This window comes from Simochromis diagramma, unplaced genomic scaffold, assembly GCF_900408965.1.
Source record: "Simochromis diagramma unplaced genomic scaffold, fSimDia1.1 OVJJ01000421.1, whole genome shotgun sequence".
NCBI lineage: Eukaryota > Metazoa > Chordata > Actinopteri > Cichliformes > Cichlidae > Simochromis > Simochromis diagramma.
Genome location: NW_024387250.1, coordinates 4268854 through 4285732, shown reverse-complemented (window position 1 = coordinate 4285732; position 16879 = coordinate 4268854). Strand labels below are relative to the sequence as shown.

Genomic DNA, 16879 nt, shown 5'->3' with positions numbered 1-16879 from the left:
CTTAAAATGCTTATTCAAACTCACCTTTTTACCATACCCCTTGACACCAATAAGTCATATAATGAATGCTGAAAGAAAGAAAAGCAAGTCTGTTTGACTGGAGGGTCACTTGAATAAATAAAGCTGCCTAAATGCAAATAACAATAATAATAATAATGATAATAATAAAATGTGTACTGAACAGTATCTATTGCAGGTAGCCAAAAAGATAAAAACCCTAACATCACTTCAGCCTTTAGCTTTGCTAGCAAGCCTGCTCTCAGTATCATGCTAGGAAAGAGTTTGTTTAATAGTTAACTAATACCTCTGTTAACTATATAGAATAGTACTAGTCATAGAGATTTAGTGCCAAGCTAGAGTAAAGACAGTGTGCTAATAACACTGTGTTTGCTACACTTGACTTGCAGGTGCAGTGTGTACAGTTGTGCCCTGCTGCTGACTGTGACTGCTCCTTTTTCCTCCTTTCAAATAAGCTATTGCTGTTTTTACAACAAACAATGTCAGACTGTTCTGGCCTGTGCTTATACAAAAGTAAGCACTGGTTGGTCTTTTAGGTTATATTTGTATAAATGATCCATTTTCCTCTGATGAATTGTTCCCTAGCTTTTTGAAAAAAATCTTCACCTTCTCTTCCAAAAGGTAAAAATTCCAAACTGTCAGTTTGTAAGCATCCCATAATCCACAGTGACCTCTCCATATAAAGTCTGTTTCCTTTCTGTATCGTTGCTGACTTGAAAGCAAACTGCTATTAAGCTTAGATGGAAAGTGCCCGTCCTTCACGCCTAGTTTCTTTTTAAAACTAAAATGTGAAATCTTCCGGAGTTAAACCCTTAACTTCTTACAGACATTTTTGTATTAAAAAAAAACTAAGCAATTCCAAATACATTATGATCATTTTAGTGTTACAAAATTTATTTAAATTTTTTTTTAAAATTTAAAATGCTATTAAATCATATAGTATTTTTAATTATACAATCCCGTGATTTCATAGGCATTTAACATGTATTGTCCAAACTCATTAATATATCTTGAGAAAAATATAAAACATGTATTTCTGTTTTTATAAGTTTATGGTATATTTACCAGTTTTGGTCAATAATTCCAAAAAATGGTAAATGGCCTGTATTTGTATAGCGCTTTTACTAGTCCCTAAGGACCCCAAAGCGCTTTACACAACCAGTCATCCACCCATTCCCACACTGGTGATGGCAAGCTACATTGTAGACACAGCCACCCTGGGGCGCACTGACAGAGGCGAGGCTGCCGGACACTGGCGCCACCGGGCCCTCTGACCACCACCAGTAGGCAACGGGTGAAGTGTCTTGCCCAAGGACACAATGACCAAGACTGTCCAAGCCGGGGCTCAAACCGGCAACCTTCCAATTACAAGGCGAACTCCCAACTCTTGAGCTACTATACAATCGCCCCAAAAAGTACATAACCGATAAAAAATGCACCATTTTTTAAATTATACCCTGTGAGGGTTTACAAATTTTAAATGAAAATTATTTACTCATAAAAGGAACATTTATAGATGTTGTCACCATTTTCTTGGGATGAATGTGTGAGGTCAAATATTTCATGAATCTTACTTTATATGCATTTTTATGATTTTGGCTGCAGTACAGTGACCAATACCAAAGCCTGGAATAAGTATGCATTTCACATACCACCATGACCACCATCACATGAAACCAAGCTGTTATACAGAAATGGGAGAGGCAGGTTACCACCCCAGATGTGTCCTCGCCTGACCAGAGGAAAGCGGAGTGCCAGAAGGCTGTGACCAGCCTTTGGGCCGAGGGAAAGCCAAGTCAAAACCAAGGCGTCTCCCCAACAGTTTTGACCAATTAAAAGCATCATACATAATTCTCTGTAATGTTAAGTAAAGGTCGCTCTCTTTCAGGACGTTGGTTACAGCTAACTGCTTGCAGACAGTGGTTTTCTGAATCAAAGAGATCCATGTACATGCTTATGGGTTGAACTGCTTGAGGCAATAAATGATTAGAAACTCAGACTACATCCTTCTTTTACCCAAGATAAAAAGAATGCGCAACAAATGCTTCCATCAAAACACAACATATGTGTTAATTGTCAACAAATCCAAGTAAAGGTACATAAACTACTTTTAATGTCATTTTGTCATCTTTTACTGTCATTTTACTGTAATTTGATTCATATTTTATGTATTAAAAAAACTAATTCAGTTTTTCCTGTAAATCCTGTAAAGCTTTACAGTAAAAAATATTTCTTTACAGTATACAGTTAAACATTTGAAACTAGAAGACAGCTACCTAAGCTATGAACTGAAACAACAATTTTTTATGAAGATGTCTTTATTAGATGGTATTTCTTACCTGTTTGCAGATGTAGAGCTTGGACAGTTGTTTTGTGTTTACATTTGCACTCTGACAGAGAGCCTGCAGGTGCCATGGGGCACAGAGCCACAGGAAACAAAGGGGGATCCATACAAGAACTGTCTGTTCCACACATAGTGGAAGGTCTGGGTCTGGTCGCTTCAGATATGAAACATTCTGAAGAACACATACAAACAAACACATATACATAACAAAGTCCTGCTGCCCTTCTAAGGGAACCATAAAGTTGTTTTAAAAATTCAACTGATTAACTTTTTGAAACCAGAAACTTTCTGAAACCAGAAAGTTAATCATTTTCTTTTCTGCCTTTTTGGAAGATGTCTCACAGTTGCTGTGACAAATAGAAACCATGACCTTCCTGTTTGTCCATTCTGTGTTGAACAGACTGACACAATAACATGAACAGCTTTTTACATGTATATCTTTCATTTTTACTGCCTTTTAATCAGCTTCACTTATCTTACAGCTTTTATTTCTCCAAAGCATAAAAAAAAAATCTTTAAAAAAAAAAAAAAACGGAAAAAACTATGACATCACAATATGTCCCTGACACGGTATTATAAGGTCAAGTCAAATCAAATCAAAATTTATTTATATAGCACATTTTAAAACAACAGTGTTGACCATAGTGCTTCACAGTCAGTAAAAGCACTAGACAATTAAAACAAACAATAAAACAGGACAACAAACAATAGGTAACAACACAATAAGCTAGAACAGACAACTAGTTAGAATCAAAAGCCAAAGTAAAAAGATAAGTAATAATAATATATTAAAAAAAAACGCCAAAAACTATGACATCAACATGTCCCTGACATGGTATTATAAGGTGTTATATGTCTGTTTGCTGTCATTTTCAACTTACATTCCAGACAATTTACTTTGTATGTTACTAGTCTGATATGTTTGTTTGAATTAATTCTTCAGTCTTTCTGCTTGTTTAACTCACCCAAAAAATGGACCCACAGTACTCCTCCAGAGCTGCCGCACACATGCTTTACAGTGATAGCTTCAGTCAACCTCAGCTGATCAGACAAGCCGACGCCTCTCACCCTCTGCCCCACTACTGCCGTGTTTTACTCAAATACTGCTGCTTTCTCCTCTGTCCGCCCACAGTTCACTGACAATTGTAGGATGTGGCTGTAAGGGACTTTGATCCATGAGGTTTTTTAAGCAGAAAAAAAAGTTGCTTATTCTCTCTACAGAGAAACGACATTAATACAACAGAGAGGTGCTGGATTAGTGAAGAGAATACAAGATTTGAATCTGTACCTGGTTTCTACAAAAAGTACACTACAGGCTTTCTAGTGAGTCAATGAAAACATTCAACCGATAAAGCAAAATCATTTACAGAATCAAGCTTTGTAATTTGCACAAATAGGCTCCTGAGAGAGGAAAAAAAAGTGAAGGACTTACATAACTCTTACCATGCTCTTTTAACTGTGTTAGGGGGAAAACCTACTGAAAAGGGGAAGGGGACGGGAGCATTTAGGGATTTGGAGGGAGTGGGGTCATTAGATCCCTTTTCCTGTTATTTTCTACATAAATATTTTAAACCAGTAAGGTTTTGATAAATGATTGTTGTCTGACTTTAAAATAAGAAAAGTACTCTAGTTCCACTTTGTCATAAGTACGCATACAGTTGTGGTCAAACATTTACATAAACTCATCATTGATATGAATGTCATTCTATTTTTTGGCTTTTAATGATTTCTTTGAAGTCTGTCATGGTCCAGGTGTGTGCCAGTGTGTCTCCCTCCGAGCCGGCATCTCCACCCCTGGGAGGGGCCTCAGCGTTCTGCTGATTGCTCACACCTGTGGGTAATTTAGCCGGGGACTCATAAGGCCAGCGCACTCAACCTCTCTTTGCCAGATTCTCAGCTAACCCTAGTTAGTGCAGGCCACCACCGTGATGTCGCACTCGCTTTGTGAATTACCGTGTCTCATCGTGTGTTTCTCTCATAGCCACACCAAGCTGCCAAACACTAATCTCTGCCGAAGAGCTCCAACCTGGACACTGGACCACCTGACAGTCCCACAGGCTGTTCACCCGAACCACCTGCCTGCCTTCCTGCCTCCACGCCAGGAAATTTGGACCACACACCCGGACCACTCACCCCTCCACGTCACCACCGACCACCCGCGGCAAGTACGAAGTACGAAGGAAGATTCAGAACGAACAGCTTATCCATATTTCTCCTGAACCATACCTGAACGTCTGTACTCTATTTACAGTGACTCTGACCCTTTCCCTGGACCCAGTGTGACTCTCCCTCCAGCCCAATCCCTGGAGCTGCTGTTTCCACTGACCAAGACCAGATTGCTTACTTAGCCCAGGCTGCTTAAGACCCCTTTGATTCAGTTGTGGCACTCCGCACTTGTTAATCTCACTTTCCAGTTTATGAACACTTACTGAGTAAATAAACACAGTCTCTAAAACTACTTACGTACTGTTCAGCATCCTGCATTTGAGTCCTTTCACCTTTGAGGCGGCCTCGGCCGTGACAAAGTCATCGTTTTCAAGGATGAAATGACTGTACAGCATACATCCTGAGTCACTTTAAAAAAACAAGAATTGGGTGCACAGGATGAATTTATTTTGGATTTTCTCTAATCAAGACAGGGTCAAACATATAAATACATGTCCACTAATATTTGGTCAAACGTCCCTTTGTAAGTTACACCTCAGGGTGACATTTTTGGTTGCTGTCAACAAGATTCTGGAGTAATTATGGCTGGATATTTGACCATCTTCTGGACAGAATTGGTAGAGTTTAAATGGGTGAGTTTCCTAGCATCGACCCGGTTTTAAGTGTAATCCACAAATTTTCAGTAAGGTTGAGGTTAGGGTTGGGAAGACCATTCCCGAAGGCTAATATTAGCCTGTTTTATCCATTCCAAAGCCAGTTTTAATAGATGGATGTAAATGGATGCAGAGGCCTGATGAACAGACTAATAACATTGTATCAAAAAAGAGGTTTTTTAAATTAAAACCAGTTAAGCATGATTTCAGAAAGAAATTTTATTTTTCACACAAAATGCGTTACATTTACAATATGTTTTTCCTATGTTGTTCCCTATAGATACGACACATATGTCAGTTTCTTTACATAAAAGTAAAATCAGGTCTTTACAATGAAACCTACAAATAAAACACATACACAGAAAATTGTGGCCCTAAATCTTCCCTAAAAAACAGTATAAGTAGAGATTATAAATTTGTGTTGCTTTCTAATGTTATCCCAGCATCTTTTGCCATGGACGTAGAACTGACCTTCATTTTCAAGCAGGTTGCTCGGCGAATCAAATTCCACTATTTTTCCAGCATCAAGCACCATTACCCTGTTAGAAAGACACACAGGATTTAATAGTAGCCCACTGAGAAATGTCCATACTGTGTGGCTTTGGCAGCCCCAGCTCAAAAGTGAAAACTGATGTGTAAATATTTGTGCTGTCTCTGTGAACAGTTAACTCAGGGGAGATACAACAGACACCGGAGGGAAAGGGTACGCTCATTATTCTAAGGAATCAAAGTTTAAAGGGTTACACAAATAGTGCTGCCTTTTATTACAAGGTTGAGGTCAGGGCCAATCTGTTGTACTGCTAGTTGTTCACTTTTATAATGTCCTGCTAAACTGGCAGAACTATCTAGCATATACCCATTTAAAGATTCATTGAATCCAAGTGAAGTTACTAGTGATGTAACTTCACTTGATGTAACGCCAAAGTATAAACCAAAACAGAACAGAAATGGAAAGCAAAATAATCTAAGTAATGAAAAGAACACACAGAAGACCTACAAATGCACAGTATCAGATAGTCAGCTCAACATCTTAGCCAAAATAAAGTAACTTACAGTAAAGTAAGTTTAGGTTCAAGTCCAAGTGTTAAAACTACTAATGGAAAACAGAGAGTCAGTACCCCTTGGTCTAGATCATTTGGTCAAATATTACTCTCATGTATGATTAGGGGTGGGTTTAAAAAATTGATTTCCCGATTCAAATCGATTTTAATTTGAATAATGCGATATCGATTCAGTAAATCCTGAAATCTGTTTTTTAATATAAATGTATTTTCCAGAAACACCAGCTTAAAGCTTACCAAACTATTTCAGCAATCGCCATACAGCTAAACTAGGGTAAATGGATACCACGAAAAGATTTAAACACAAAGCAAGATCCGACGGCACGTACATGTACATGCTGTTGGGTGCTGAAAGACGATATCTCATATTCTGAAACTACATGTTTTGTCAATCTCCGACCAAAATTCACTGAACCAGCAGCAAGACAAGACCAAATTTAAGCTTCATGTCAGAAAAACATTGTCAAAATATTCATCCAAAAATGTTAAGGGAAAAGGTATAACTCACCTAGAGCTGTCCATGATACTGTGCAGGCGGTGGGCGATGGTAAGGACTGTGCAGTCTGAGAACTCTTTGCGGATGGTGTTCTGAATCAGGTTGTCTGTCTCCAGGTCAACAGCTGCTGTGGCTTCATCCAGAATTAGGATACGTGACTTTCTCAGGAGAGCTCGGGCCAGACACAGCAGCTGCCTCTGCCCAACACTGGAAAGAGTGTATTAAAGCAATGATATCTTAAGAGTTTATTTTGCAAAAGAAAAAAGTAAACCACAAATGACATTCATGTGTTCAAATAAAATTAGGGTTTATGTAAGTTTTGCAGAACATTACATAAGGTTTAGAATAACGAACTGTACAAAACTTATACTTATAACTTATACCCAGAGGCCGTATTGTTAATTTTATTACCCACCTGAGGTTTTCTCCTCCCTCTGCCACTTTATGCTGTAATCCTTCCTGCAGCCCTGATACATAGCTCTTTAGATGAGAGAGCTCCAGCACTCTCCAAATCTCCTCATCGCTGAACTTGTCAAATGGATCCAGGTTCATCCTCAGTGACCCCGAGAACAAAACGGGATCCTGTGCACACGGGATTACAAATATCAGTGTACTTTTAGAAATATCAAATTCTTTGACAAGGTTATTGTTTATATGTCTGTGAAGGTTCTCAGTTATCCAGGTCATCGTAGTCAAAGGAGCTTGCAAAGAAAAGCGTCTGGACTTCTTTAAGTTACTTGAAGATGTTTCACCTCTCATCCGAGAAGCTTCTTCAGTTCTAAGGTCAAATGGTGGAGAGTCCCAGATATAAACCTAGTGGGAGTAACCCCCCACAGAGGGACAAAAGGACCCCCTGATGATCCTCTAATCGCCTGGCCCAAGGTGTGAAACTGGGTGTGGGTCAGCCAGAGTTTCGGGTGAGTTCATTGTGAAACCTGGCCCCACCTTATCATGCGAATTCCTGAGATCAGATGGCCCAGGATGTGAGTGGGCGTTAAGGCGTCTGGGAAGGGATCTCAAAACTGGATTATAGATGGCAGAGAGTTGGTGTCGTAAACCACCGCCTCTGTTCAAAGATGGTCGCTCACAGTGGACATAGATGGCTTCTTTCACTCCTCTTTCAAACCATCTGTCCTCTCTGTCCAAAATGTGAACATTCGCATCCTCGAAAGAGTGTCCTTTATCCTTAAGATGCAGATGGACTGCTGAGTCTTGTCCTGTGGAGGTGGCTCTTCTGTGTTGTGCCATGCGCTTGTGAAGTGGCTGTTTGGTCTCTCCAATGTAGAGGTCTGGGCATTCCTCGCTGCACTGTACAGCATACACCACATTGTTAAGTCTGTGTTTTGGCGTTTTGTCTTTTGGGTGAACCAGTTTTTGTCTGAGCGTGTTGCTGGGTCTGAAATGCACCGGGATGTCATGCTTGGAGAAAACTCTCCTGAGTTTTTCTGATACACCGGCTACATAGGGGATGACAATGTTGTTGCGTCTGTCCTTCTTATCCAGTTATCGCTGGTGTCTGGTCTTCTTTTCTGTGCCTCTTTGCTGACTTTAAGAACGCCCATTTAGGATAGCCGCACGTTTTGAGTGCTTCCTTTACATGTGTGTGTTCCTTCTTGTATCCTTCAGGCTTAGAGAGAACATGTTCTGCCCGGTGGTGTAGGGTCCTAATTACTCCAAGTTTGTGTTCCAGAGGGTGATGGGAGTCAAAGAGGAGGTACTGGTCCGTGTGTGTGGGCTTCCGGTAAACTTCGATGTTGAGGTTGCCGTTCTCTTCAATGTGCACAGCGCAGTCCAGGAAAGGCAAACAGTTGTCCTTTGTGTCTTCCCTGGTGAACTTGATGTTTTTATCCACAGCGTTAATGTGCGCAGTGAAGGATTCCACTTCTTGTGTCTTGATTTTGACCCATGTGTCGTCTACATATCTGTACCAGTGGCTGGGTACTCTTCCTTTGAAAGAGCCAAGAGCCTTCCTTTCCACTTCCTCCATGTAAAGGTTGGCTACAATAGGTGACACGGGGGAGCCCATGGCACAGCCATGTTTTTGTCTGTAAAAGCCTTCGTTGTATTTGAAATATGTAGTGGTGAGGCAGAGGTCTAACAGTGTGCAAATCTGATCGGGTGTGAAGTTGGTCCTGTCCTCCAAGGAGCTGTCTTCTTGTAGTCGTTTTCTGACAGTCTCCACGGCCTCCGTGGTGGGTATGCAAGTGAAGAGAGAGACTACATCAAAGGACACCATGGTTTCATCTGGATCCAGGGTAAGTTTCTGGACCTTGTCGGTGAAGTCGGTGGAGTTCTTGATGTGGTGTGGGGTGTTCCCCACGAGAGGAGCAAGGATGGTAGCAAGGTGTTTAGCAATGTTATAAGTGGCTGAGTTTATGCTACTGACTATGGGTCTGAGTGGGACAGCTTCCTTGTGGATTTTAGGAAGTCCATAAATGCAGGGTATGGCATCCCCTGGGTAAAGGCGGTGATATGTAAGGCGGTCAATAATTTTGTCCTTTTCAACTTCTTGAAGGCAAGCTATAACTTTCTTTTTGTAGCTGCTTGTGGGGTCTCGCTTTAAGGCTTCGTAGGTATTGTTGTCACTGAGGAGAGTAGTGATCTTTGCATGGTAATCTGTAGTGTTTAGGACCACGGTGCATCTTCCCTTATCAGCTGGTAAAACAGTGATGTTGTGGTCTTTGCTCAGGGAAGCGACGGCCTTCTTTTCCTGTATTGTGAGGTTGGATGGAGGGACTTTGGCACTGGAGAGCGTGGCTGAGACTTTCATCCTGATTTGCTCTGCTTCTGTCTGTGATAATTTATTAATCCGTATGGCAGATTCTGTGGCTGTGATGAGGTCCACTATGGGCAACTGTTGTGGAGAAATGGCAAAATCGAGTCCTTTGGCTAATATTCTCTTTTCAGGTTCAGTGAGAATCCTGTCTGAAAAGTTCTTAACCCATTTCTCCTGACTGACTTCAGGTGTGTTTCCTTCTCTGGGTTGTGTAGGTTCAGGATGAGGAGTGTGTGTTTTTGAAAGCAAGGTGTGAAATTTCCTGCGTTGTCTTTCTTTTCCTTTAGAGTGTTGGGCCCGCTGAGCCTTGTCCACAAACTTGTAAACCTCTTCTAAGATTGGAGAGGGTAGAAGGGTTTCCAGTTCCTGCAGGGTCTGCCTGATCTTGATCTGGCAGACCCAGAAAAACTCAGGAGAGTTTTCTCCAAGCATGACATCCCGGTGCATTTCAGACCCAGCAACACGCTCAGACAAAAACTGGTTCACCCGAAAGACAAAACGCCAAAACACAGACTTAACAATGTGGTGTATGCTGTACAGTGCAGCGAGGAATGCCCAGACCTCTACATTGGAGAGACCAAACAGCCACTTCACAAGCGCATGGCACAACACAGAAGAGCCACCTCCACAGGACAAGACTCAGCAGTCCATCTGCATCTTAAGGATAAAGGACACTCTTTCGAGGATGCGAATGTTCACATTTTGGACAGAGAGGACAGATGGTTTGAAAGAGGAGTGAAAGAAGCCATCTATGTCCACTGTGAGCGACCATCTTTGAACAGAGGCGGTGGTTTACGACACCAACTCTCTGCCATCTATAATCCAGTTTTGAGATCCCTTCCCAGACGCCTTAACGCCCACTCACATCCTGGGCCATCTGATCTCAGGAATTCGCATGATAAGGTGGGGCCAGGTTTCACAATGAACTCACCCGAAGCTCTGGCTGACCCACACCCAGTTTCACACCTTGGGTCAGGCAATTAGAGGATCATCAGGGGGTCCTTTTGTCCCTCTGTGGGGGGTTACTCCCACTAGGTTTATATCTGGGACTCTCCACCATTTGACCTTAGAACTGAAGAAGCTTCTCGGATGAGAGGTGAAACGTCTTCAAGTAACTTAAAGAAGTCCAGACGCTTTTCTTTGCAAGCTCCTTTGGTTATTGTTTATATTTATGTGTATACCTGTGGTATAATTGTGAGTCTGTGTCTCAGGTCATGCAGGCCTATTGTAGCGATATCTACATCATCAATGAGGATGCGACCTTCAGCAGCTTCAATAATTCTAAACAGGCAGTTGGTAAGACTTGATTTCCCAGCTCCTGTGCGACCAACAATACCAATCTGAATGCAATGAGAGAAAACACATAAGATCAAAATAACAGCTGGTGCATATTTGAAAAAAACAAAAAAAATCTACACATTTTTCTTTCTGGATATAAATTGTATTTAACAGTATAGCAATAAATAATTCAATAATAAGCAAATATACTCAGTCTGTACTTAGTTTGTGAAAGATCTTAGACATTTCAGTAACATTACAGAAAGAAGCAACATTTTTCAGAGGCAGTGGATATTTTATAGTACTTATAGTCATCACTGCTATTGGCAGTAATTCCGTGATATATGTTGTTGCAATGCAGACAGTCTTTACTCAGTTTTACTTTGACACCAATGTTTCAACGTTGTCAGTGTTTGATCTTACCCTAATCCATTGGGGACTCTGTTGTCCTATTGGGATACTTCAGTGCACACGTAGGGAACAACAGGGAGACCTGGAGGGGCGTGACTGGGAGGAATGGCCTCCCGGATCTGAACCCGAGCGGTGTTTTGTTGTTGGACTTCTGTGCAAACCACAGTTTGGCCATAACAATCACCATGTTCTAACATAAGAGTGTCCATAAGTGCATGTAGCACCAGGATGCTCTAGGCCACAGGTTGATGATTGATTTTGTAATTGTATCACCAGACCTGTGGCCATATGCTCTGGACACTCAGATAAAGAGAGGTGCTGAGCTGTCAGCTGATCACCATCTGATGGTGAGTTGGATCAGGTGGCAGAGAAAGACGCTGGACAGGCCTGGTGCACCTAAATGTATAGTTAGGGTGTGCTGGGAATGCCTAGAAGAGGCCCCAGTCTGCGAGATCTTCAACGCACACCAAACAACTTCTTGGTGGCAGAGCCCCTGGGGTGGATGAGGTATGCCCTGAGTTCCTGAAGGCTCTAGATATTGTAGGGCTGTCCTGGTTGACACACCTCTACAATGTTGCGTGGACATCAGGGGAGGTACCTCTGGATTGATAGATGGTTCCCATTTTTAAGAAGGGGGACCGGAGGGTGTGTTTCAACTATGGGGGATCACACTCCTCAGCCTCCCCGGGAAGGTCTATGCCAGAGTGCTGGAAAGAAGGGTCTGTCTGTTAGTCGAACCTCGGATACAGGAGGAACAATGTGGTTTTCGTCCTGGTTGTCGAACACTGGACCAGCTCTTTATCCTCTCAAGGATACTTGAGTGTGCATGGGAGTTTGCCCAACCAGTCTACATGTGTTTTGTGGATGTGGAGAAGGCATTCGACCGTGTCCCTTGGAGTGTCCTGTGCTCCAGGAGTATGAGATCCTTGGCCCATTGCTACGGGCCATTCAATCCTTATACAACCGTTGCAAGAGCTTGGCCGCATAGCCAGCAATGTCAGGCTCGTTCTTGTTTGGTGATGGGCTCTGCCAGGGCTGCTCTTCTGTTCATAAATTTTATGGATAGAATTTCTAGGCGCAGCCAAGTGACGGAAGGCTTTCACTTGGGTGGTCGCAGAATCTCATCTCTGCTTTTTGCAGATGATGTGGTTCTGTTGACTTCATCGGGTAATGGCCTCCAGCTCGCACTGGAACGGTTTGCAGCCGAGTGTGAAGCGGTGGGAATGAAAATCAGCACCTCCGAATCTGAGGCCATGGTCCTCAGCAGGAAAGAAAAGACCCAGGAAACCATGGAGAGATTATATCTCTTGGCTGGCCTGGAAACGCCTTGGTGTTCCCCTGGATAAGCTAGAGGAGGTGACTAGGTAGAGGGAGGTCTGGGCTTCTCTGCTTAGGCTGCTGGCCCCACGAATCGGTCCTGGATAAGCGCAAGAAGATGGGTGGATGGATGTATTGATAGCAATGCTGAATATTCCGGGGCCTAGCAAAAAAAAGTTTGGGAACAACTGCCCATAGACTAGTTACATGTTTACATATCACAGCTGATTATAATATACAGTAATACACATAATGTATAAATTAAAAGAAAAACTGATAGTTCACATTATTTTACAGTTGAATTATATGTAATTACTGTCAACACAGATTGATCTGTGGCATCTTTCTTGAGTAGTTTATTAATAGATTGGTCTATAAAACATTAAAAAAACCCAAACAATAGAATGTCAATGTCTTACAGCACAAAGTCCAAAGTCCAAATTACAAATTTCAACATAATAGCTTTTCTAAACTCAAATAAAAAATGATGTGCATGTCTGTATCTGGAAGCTACATTTTAGATACAGTTGGCCAATCTCAGCCAGCAGAAAGCTTGCACACGTTGTTAATAGTTAACCTTTTAAATTAAAAAATAGTGGTACAATTTTATATATTATGGATTTTTCAATGAGGGAGAAAAACACTTCCCAATGATTTAATGTCCATCCAATTTTTTTTCTTTTTCTTTTTTAGCAGTGCATGCTTTTGTATCTTTGGTGAATATGATATCAGATACAGTAAAACCTATAACTTTTACAGGAACTTTATACATATATGGAGACTCTCCCTCTCACGCTCACACACACACACCTTCTCAGTGCTGTTGATGTCACAAGTGATTCCATGCAGCACTAAATCCAATTCAGGTCTGTAACGGACTTTGTAGTTCTCAAATTGCACTCTTCCTGCCTCTGGCCACATCTGTGGAGGTCGAGTGTCAGTTACCCAGTCAGCCTGTACCAACAGAGAAAGAAGCAGAACGCATGTGTAATATAATACAAAAGCTATCAAATTGAGCTAAGGTAGCTCTTTTATATGTTGTGCATTAATATTCAAACCAAGATAAATAAGAAACAAAATTATACGGACGCCATACATACAGACATGCACGCATTACACCACTAAAATAAAGGAAAAAAAGAAAACTTAAAAAGACGTCACACTTGGTAAAAAATTAAATAGCTCAAATGAAAATATGCAACCAAGATTAACAATCAAGGCCAAGTGTACATGTGCAATGTTATATTCTAAATCAGATTAAATTCAGTATGAACATCATGATGGGATGTGCTAATCAGTGGAGCTCTGGTGCCATTATGAATAAACAACCCAACTCAAATATAACAGATGGAGTTCAAACATGTGAACTCAAATGTTAGTGAAACATAAAATTAAACTGTTGCATAAAAATCTCGTTTGTTTGACAATTATCTGAATCGTTATCAGTAATATGTTAAGAAACAGTGGAGAAACAGCAGCTGGGAATAAAAGTATTATCACTGTACAGTGAGCAAACACGGCAGTTGATGTCGCACACAAGCTTATTAGATTCCCGTTAAACTGTCAGAGTTACAATAAACTCACAGCCTGTAGAAATCCTAAAATTCATGTCCTATTTAAGAAAACAGTAGATTTTGATTTAACCAAAGTATAAATAATGTCGTATGGCAGCATGGTAGTTAGCACTGTTGCCTCACTGCAAGAAAGTCCTGAGTAAGACTCAAGCATCTGGCTGGGACCTTTCTTTGTTTAGTTTGCATGCTCTCCCCATATCTGTGTGGGTTCTCTGGCTTTCTCCTACAGTCCAAAGATATGCAGTTAGTGGGGTGTGGTCAATTGGAGATTCTAAATTTCCCACAGGTATGAATATCAGTATGAATGGATGTCTGTCTTTTGTGTTATCCCTGTTTCAGATTGGCGACACATCCAGGGTGTATCACCCTCATGCTAGGGTAGCTGGGATAGGCTCCAGCATCCTCGTGACCCAGATAAGGATAGACTGAAGAGAATGGATGTATGGATAAATAATGTCTTGCTCACAAAGTATTTCTACATGCCTCGTTCTTAAGCTGAGTGTATTCATTCACTCTCTCCACAGCTACAATATTGGTCTCCAGCTCTGAGGTCATCCTCACCAGCCAGTTGAGGGTCTGGGTTACCTGCAGAACCCCAACAGGAGAGAGGTCTGTGTTTACATTATTCCTGCATTTTAGTATTACCGCATACATAAACACTGATGAAATAGGGATAGAGTGTTTTTGTGACTGACATTAAGGGCATATGATACAGATAGGCCAACCACATTACTGTCAATAGAATCTCTGGAAATGACAGCAAACAGAGCAGCAAAAAACACCATCAGGTTTCCAACAAACTCCAGACGTATGGCCAGCCATCTGTCAAGAAAACAAACCACACAAATATGCACACAAACAAATTTTAGGGTCTCATCATTTAGTATCACATGCTTATCTGTGTTTGGTACACTGTTCAATGTCTGACCTGTCAGACATGATCCGCAGGTAGATACTTTTGAGGTTTTCATCTATAGTTACTTCATTGTGTTTAAGAAACCTTTCTTGATGCTTGTAGGCTCTTATCACTGACAGGCCGGACACCGTCTCACCAAAGTGAGAGTATATCGGTGAGCGAGACACCGAGTCCAGCCGACGCAGCTGTCTTGAAGCGGCAATATAAAAGCGCTGGGTGTAGAGAGAAAGACAAAACAAAATCAGCTTGCATTTCATATTATAGGGAAGTTAGGTTAGCTTTTTTTACATATCTTCTTTACCTTATTTAGCTTACCTGTACAAAGAAATAGATTAGGGCCAGAGGAATGATAACTATGGCAAAGAAAGGAGTTGCCATGCAGATGACAAATACTGTCCCCAGTACAAACATCAGACACAGAAGGCAGGAGCGCAAGGAAGCAGGAATGGCCTCATCTATGGTAAAAATGTCCTTTAGGATAATATTTGGAGAGTTAGTACTTATTTAAGTAAAACGTCAATTTTATTTATAGTGCACATGTAAAAACAGAAAAAATACATAATTAGCAAAATTATAAGTGTAAATAATACTAGAAGAATGAAGTCAATTATTATAAAAGCTAAAGTCAGGATATTGGAAAAAATGTCAATGATAAGTCATGGATGTTTATCAGTGACTAAACACTTTTAAAGATTTGAGTTGTTCCTGAGATTAGAGCTGTTCCAAAGAATACAGAGTCTTACTGTCATGGTCCTGGGTCATGTGACCCAGTGTTTTGTGTTTATTATTATGATTATGATTATTATGATTATTATTATGTATTCTGTTTGTGGTTCTGTTTGTGGTTTCGGGTTCTGTTCTTCCTCTGTTTAGTGTTTAGTCATCCCTGCCCGTGTGTTCCCTCTGTTCCTCGTCTGTACCTTGTCTCTGAGACCAGTCTGTGTATTTCCTGTTTTACTTTGAAAGTCGGTGTCTGATGTCAGTGTGTTCAGTTTTGCACCCTCCCAGTTTTGTCATGTTAACTAGGTTCAGTCGTGTCTCCCTCCTGTGTGTAGTTTCCCTGTTTCTCTGTGTATTTATAGTGTGTGTCCTCTCGTGCTCGCCGCTGGTCTGTCTGTGTTGTCTCCCTGAGTCACTCTGTGTTACTTCCGTGCGTTTCCCCCTGCATGTCCTTCTGTGGATTAAGGTTTCAGGTTTGTTTTACTACCTTCCCCAGTTTAGGGCTGTATCCCAATTCAGGGTCTGCAGCCTTAAAGTACGCAGCCTCAACGATCCTCAAGGGCCGCGTACTCAAAGACCGCTAAGGCCGGAAGTGCGAGGCTTGTGTAATGGGACGGTCTAGCCTCCGTTGCGCTGATACTGTTGTTTATCAATAACGTTAAAAAAAAAAAAAAAAAGCCTCCGTTGCGCTGCCCAGGTTGCCTAGCAACCATGATACTAACCACAGTAATGTTTAATGTTCTTCGTTATTAAACATTTGCACATAATTAAGTGACATAATATTCAGTACTTAAAGTGTACTCTTCGGCCGCCCCTCATCCGCCGTTTTGTTCTGCAAATTTATCCACACCCATCGCCGCGCTATGCATTCTGGGATATGTTGGGCCACGAAGTCTACACTGCCACAGCCTTAAAATTCAGGGAAATGAAGGACGCATTTCAGGGACGCATTTCGAGCAGCCTTTGAATTGGGACAGCCTTCGCCGCTGTGACGTAATTGGCCTTGAAGTCCGTGCTTTAAGGCTGCAGACCCTGAATTGGGAGACAGCCTAGGTTTCCTTTAGGTTCTGCACATCTCTGCGTAAAAGCTCGAAGAGTTGAGCGTGCATGGGCAGAAATGTTGAGAGTGCAAGCAACACATTGCGAGCG

The 16879-nt window shown here is 41.5% G+C and overlaps 2 protein-coding genes across 2 annotated transcripts in view; both read right to left on the bottom strand.

Annotated features, from left to right (window-relative positions):
* The window catches only part of LOC120715147 (canalicular multispecific organic anion transporter 1-like), a 38780-nt gene extending 35341 nt beyond the window's left edge, over positions 1-3439 (bottom strand). The window contains exons 1-2 of the mRNA XM_040001987.1: positions 3328-3439; positions 2358-2534 (exon numbers count right to left, since the gene is read on the bottom strand). Coding sequence (XP_039857921.1) covers positions 2358-2534; positions 3328-3372 — 222 coding nt within the window. The 5' untranslated portion in view covers positions 3373-3439. The remainder of the gene's footprint in view (positions 1-2357; positions 2535-3327) is intronic.
* LOC120715003 (canalicular multispecific organic anion transporter 1-like) overlaps positions 1-16879 on the bottom strand; it is a 42927-nt gene that overhangs the window by 9120 nt on the left and 16928 nt on the right. The window contains exons 22-32 of the mRNA XM_040001719.1: positions 15326-15481; positions 15023-15222; positions 14790-14916; positions 14578-14679; positions 13331-13474; positions 10696-10854; positions 7154-7320; positions 6751-6945; positions 5653-5720; positions 4826-4936; positions 3328-3577 (exon numbers count right to left, since the gene is read on the bottom strand). Coding sequence (XP_039857653.1) covers positions 4857-4936; positions 5653-5720; positions 6751-6945; positions 7154-7320; positions 10696-10854; positions 13331-13474; positions 14578-14679; positions 14790-14916; positions 15023-15222; positions 15326-15481 — 1398 coding nt within the window. The 3' untranslated portion in view covers positions 3328-3577; positions 4826-4856. The remainder of the gene's footprint in view (positions 1-3327; positions 3578-4825; positions 4937-5652; positions 5721-6750; positions 6946-7153; positions 7321-10695; positions 10855-13330; positions 13475-14577; positions 14680-14789; positions 14917-15022; positions 15223-15325; positions 15482-16879) is intronic.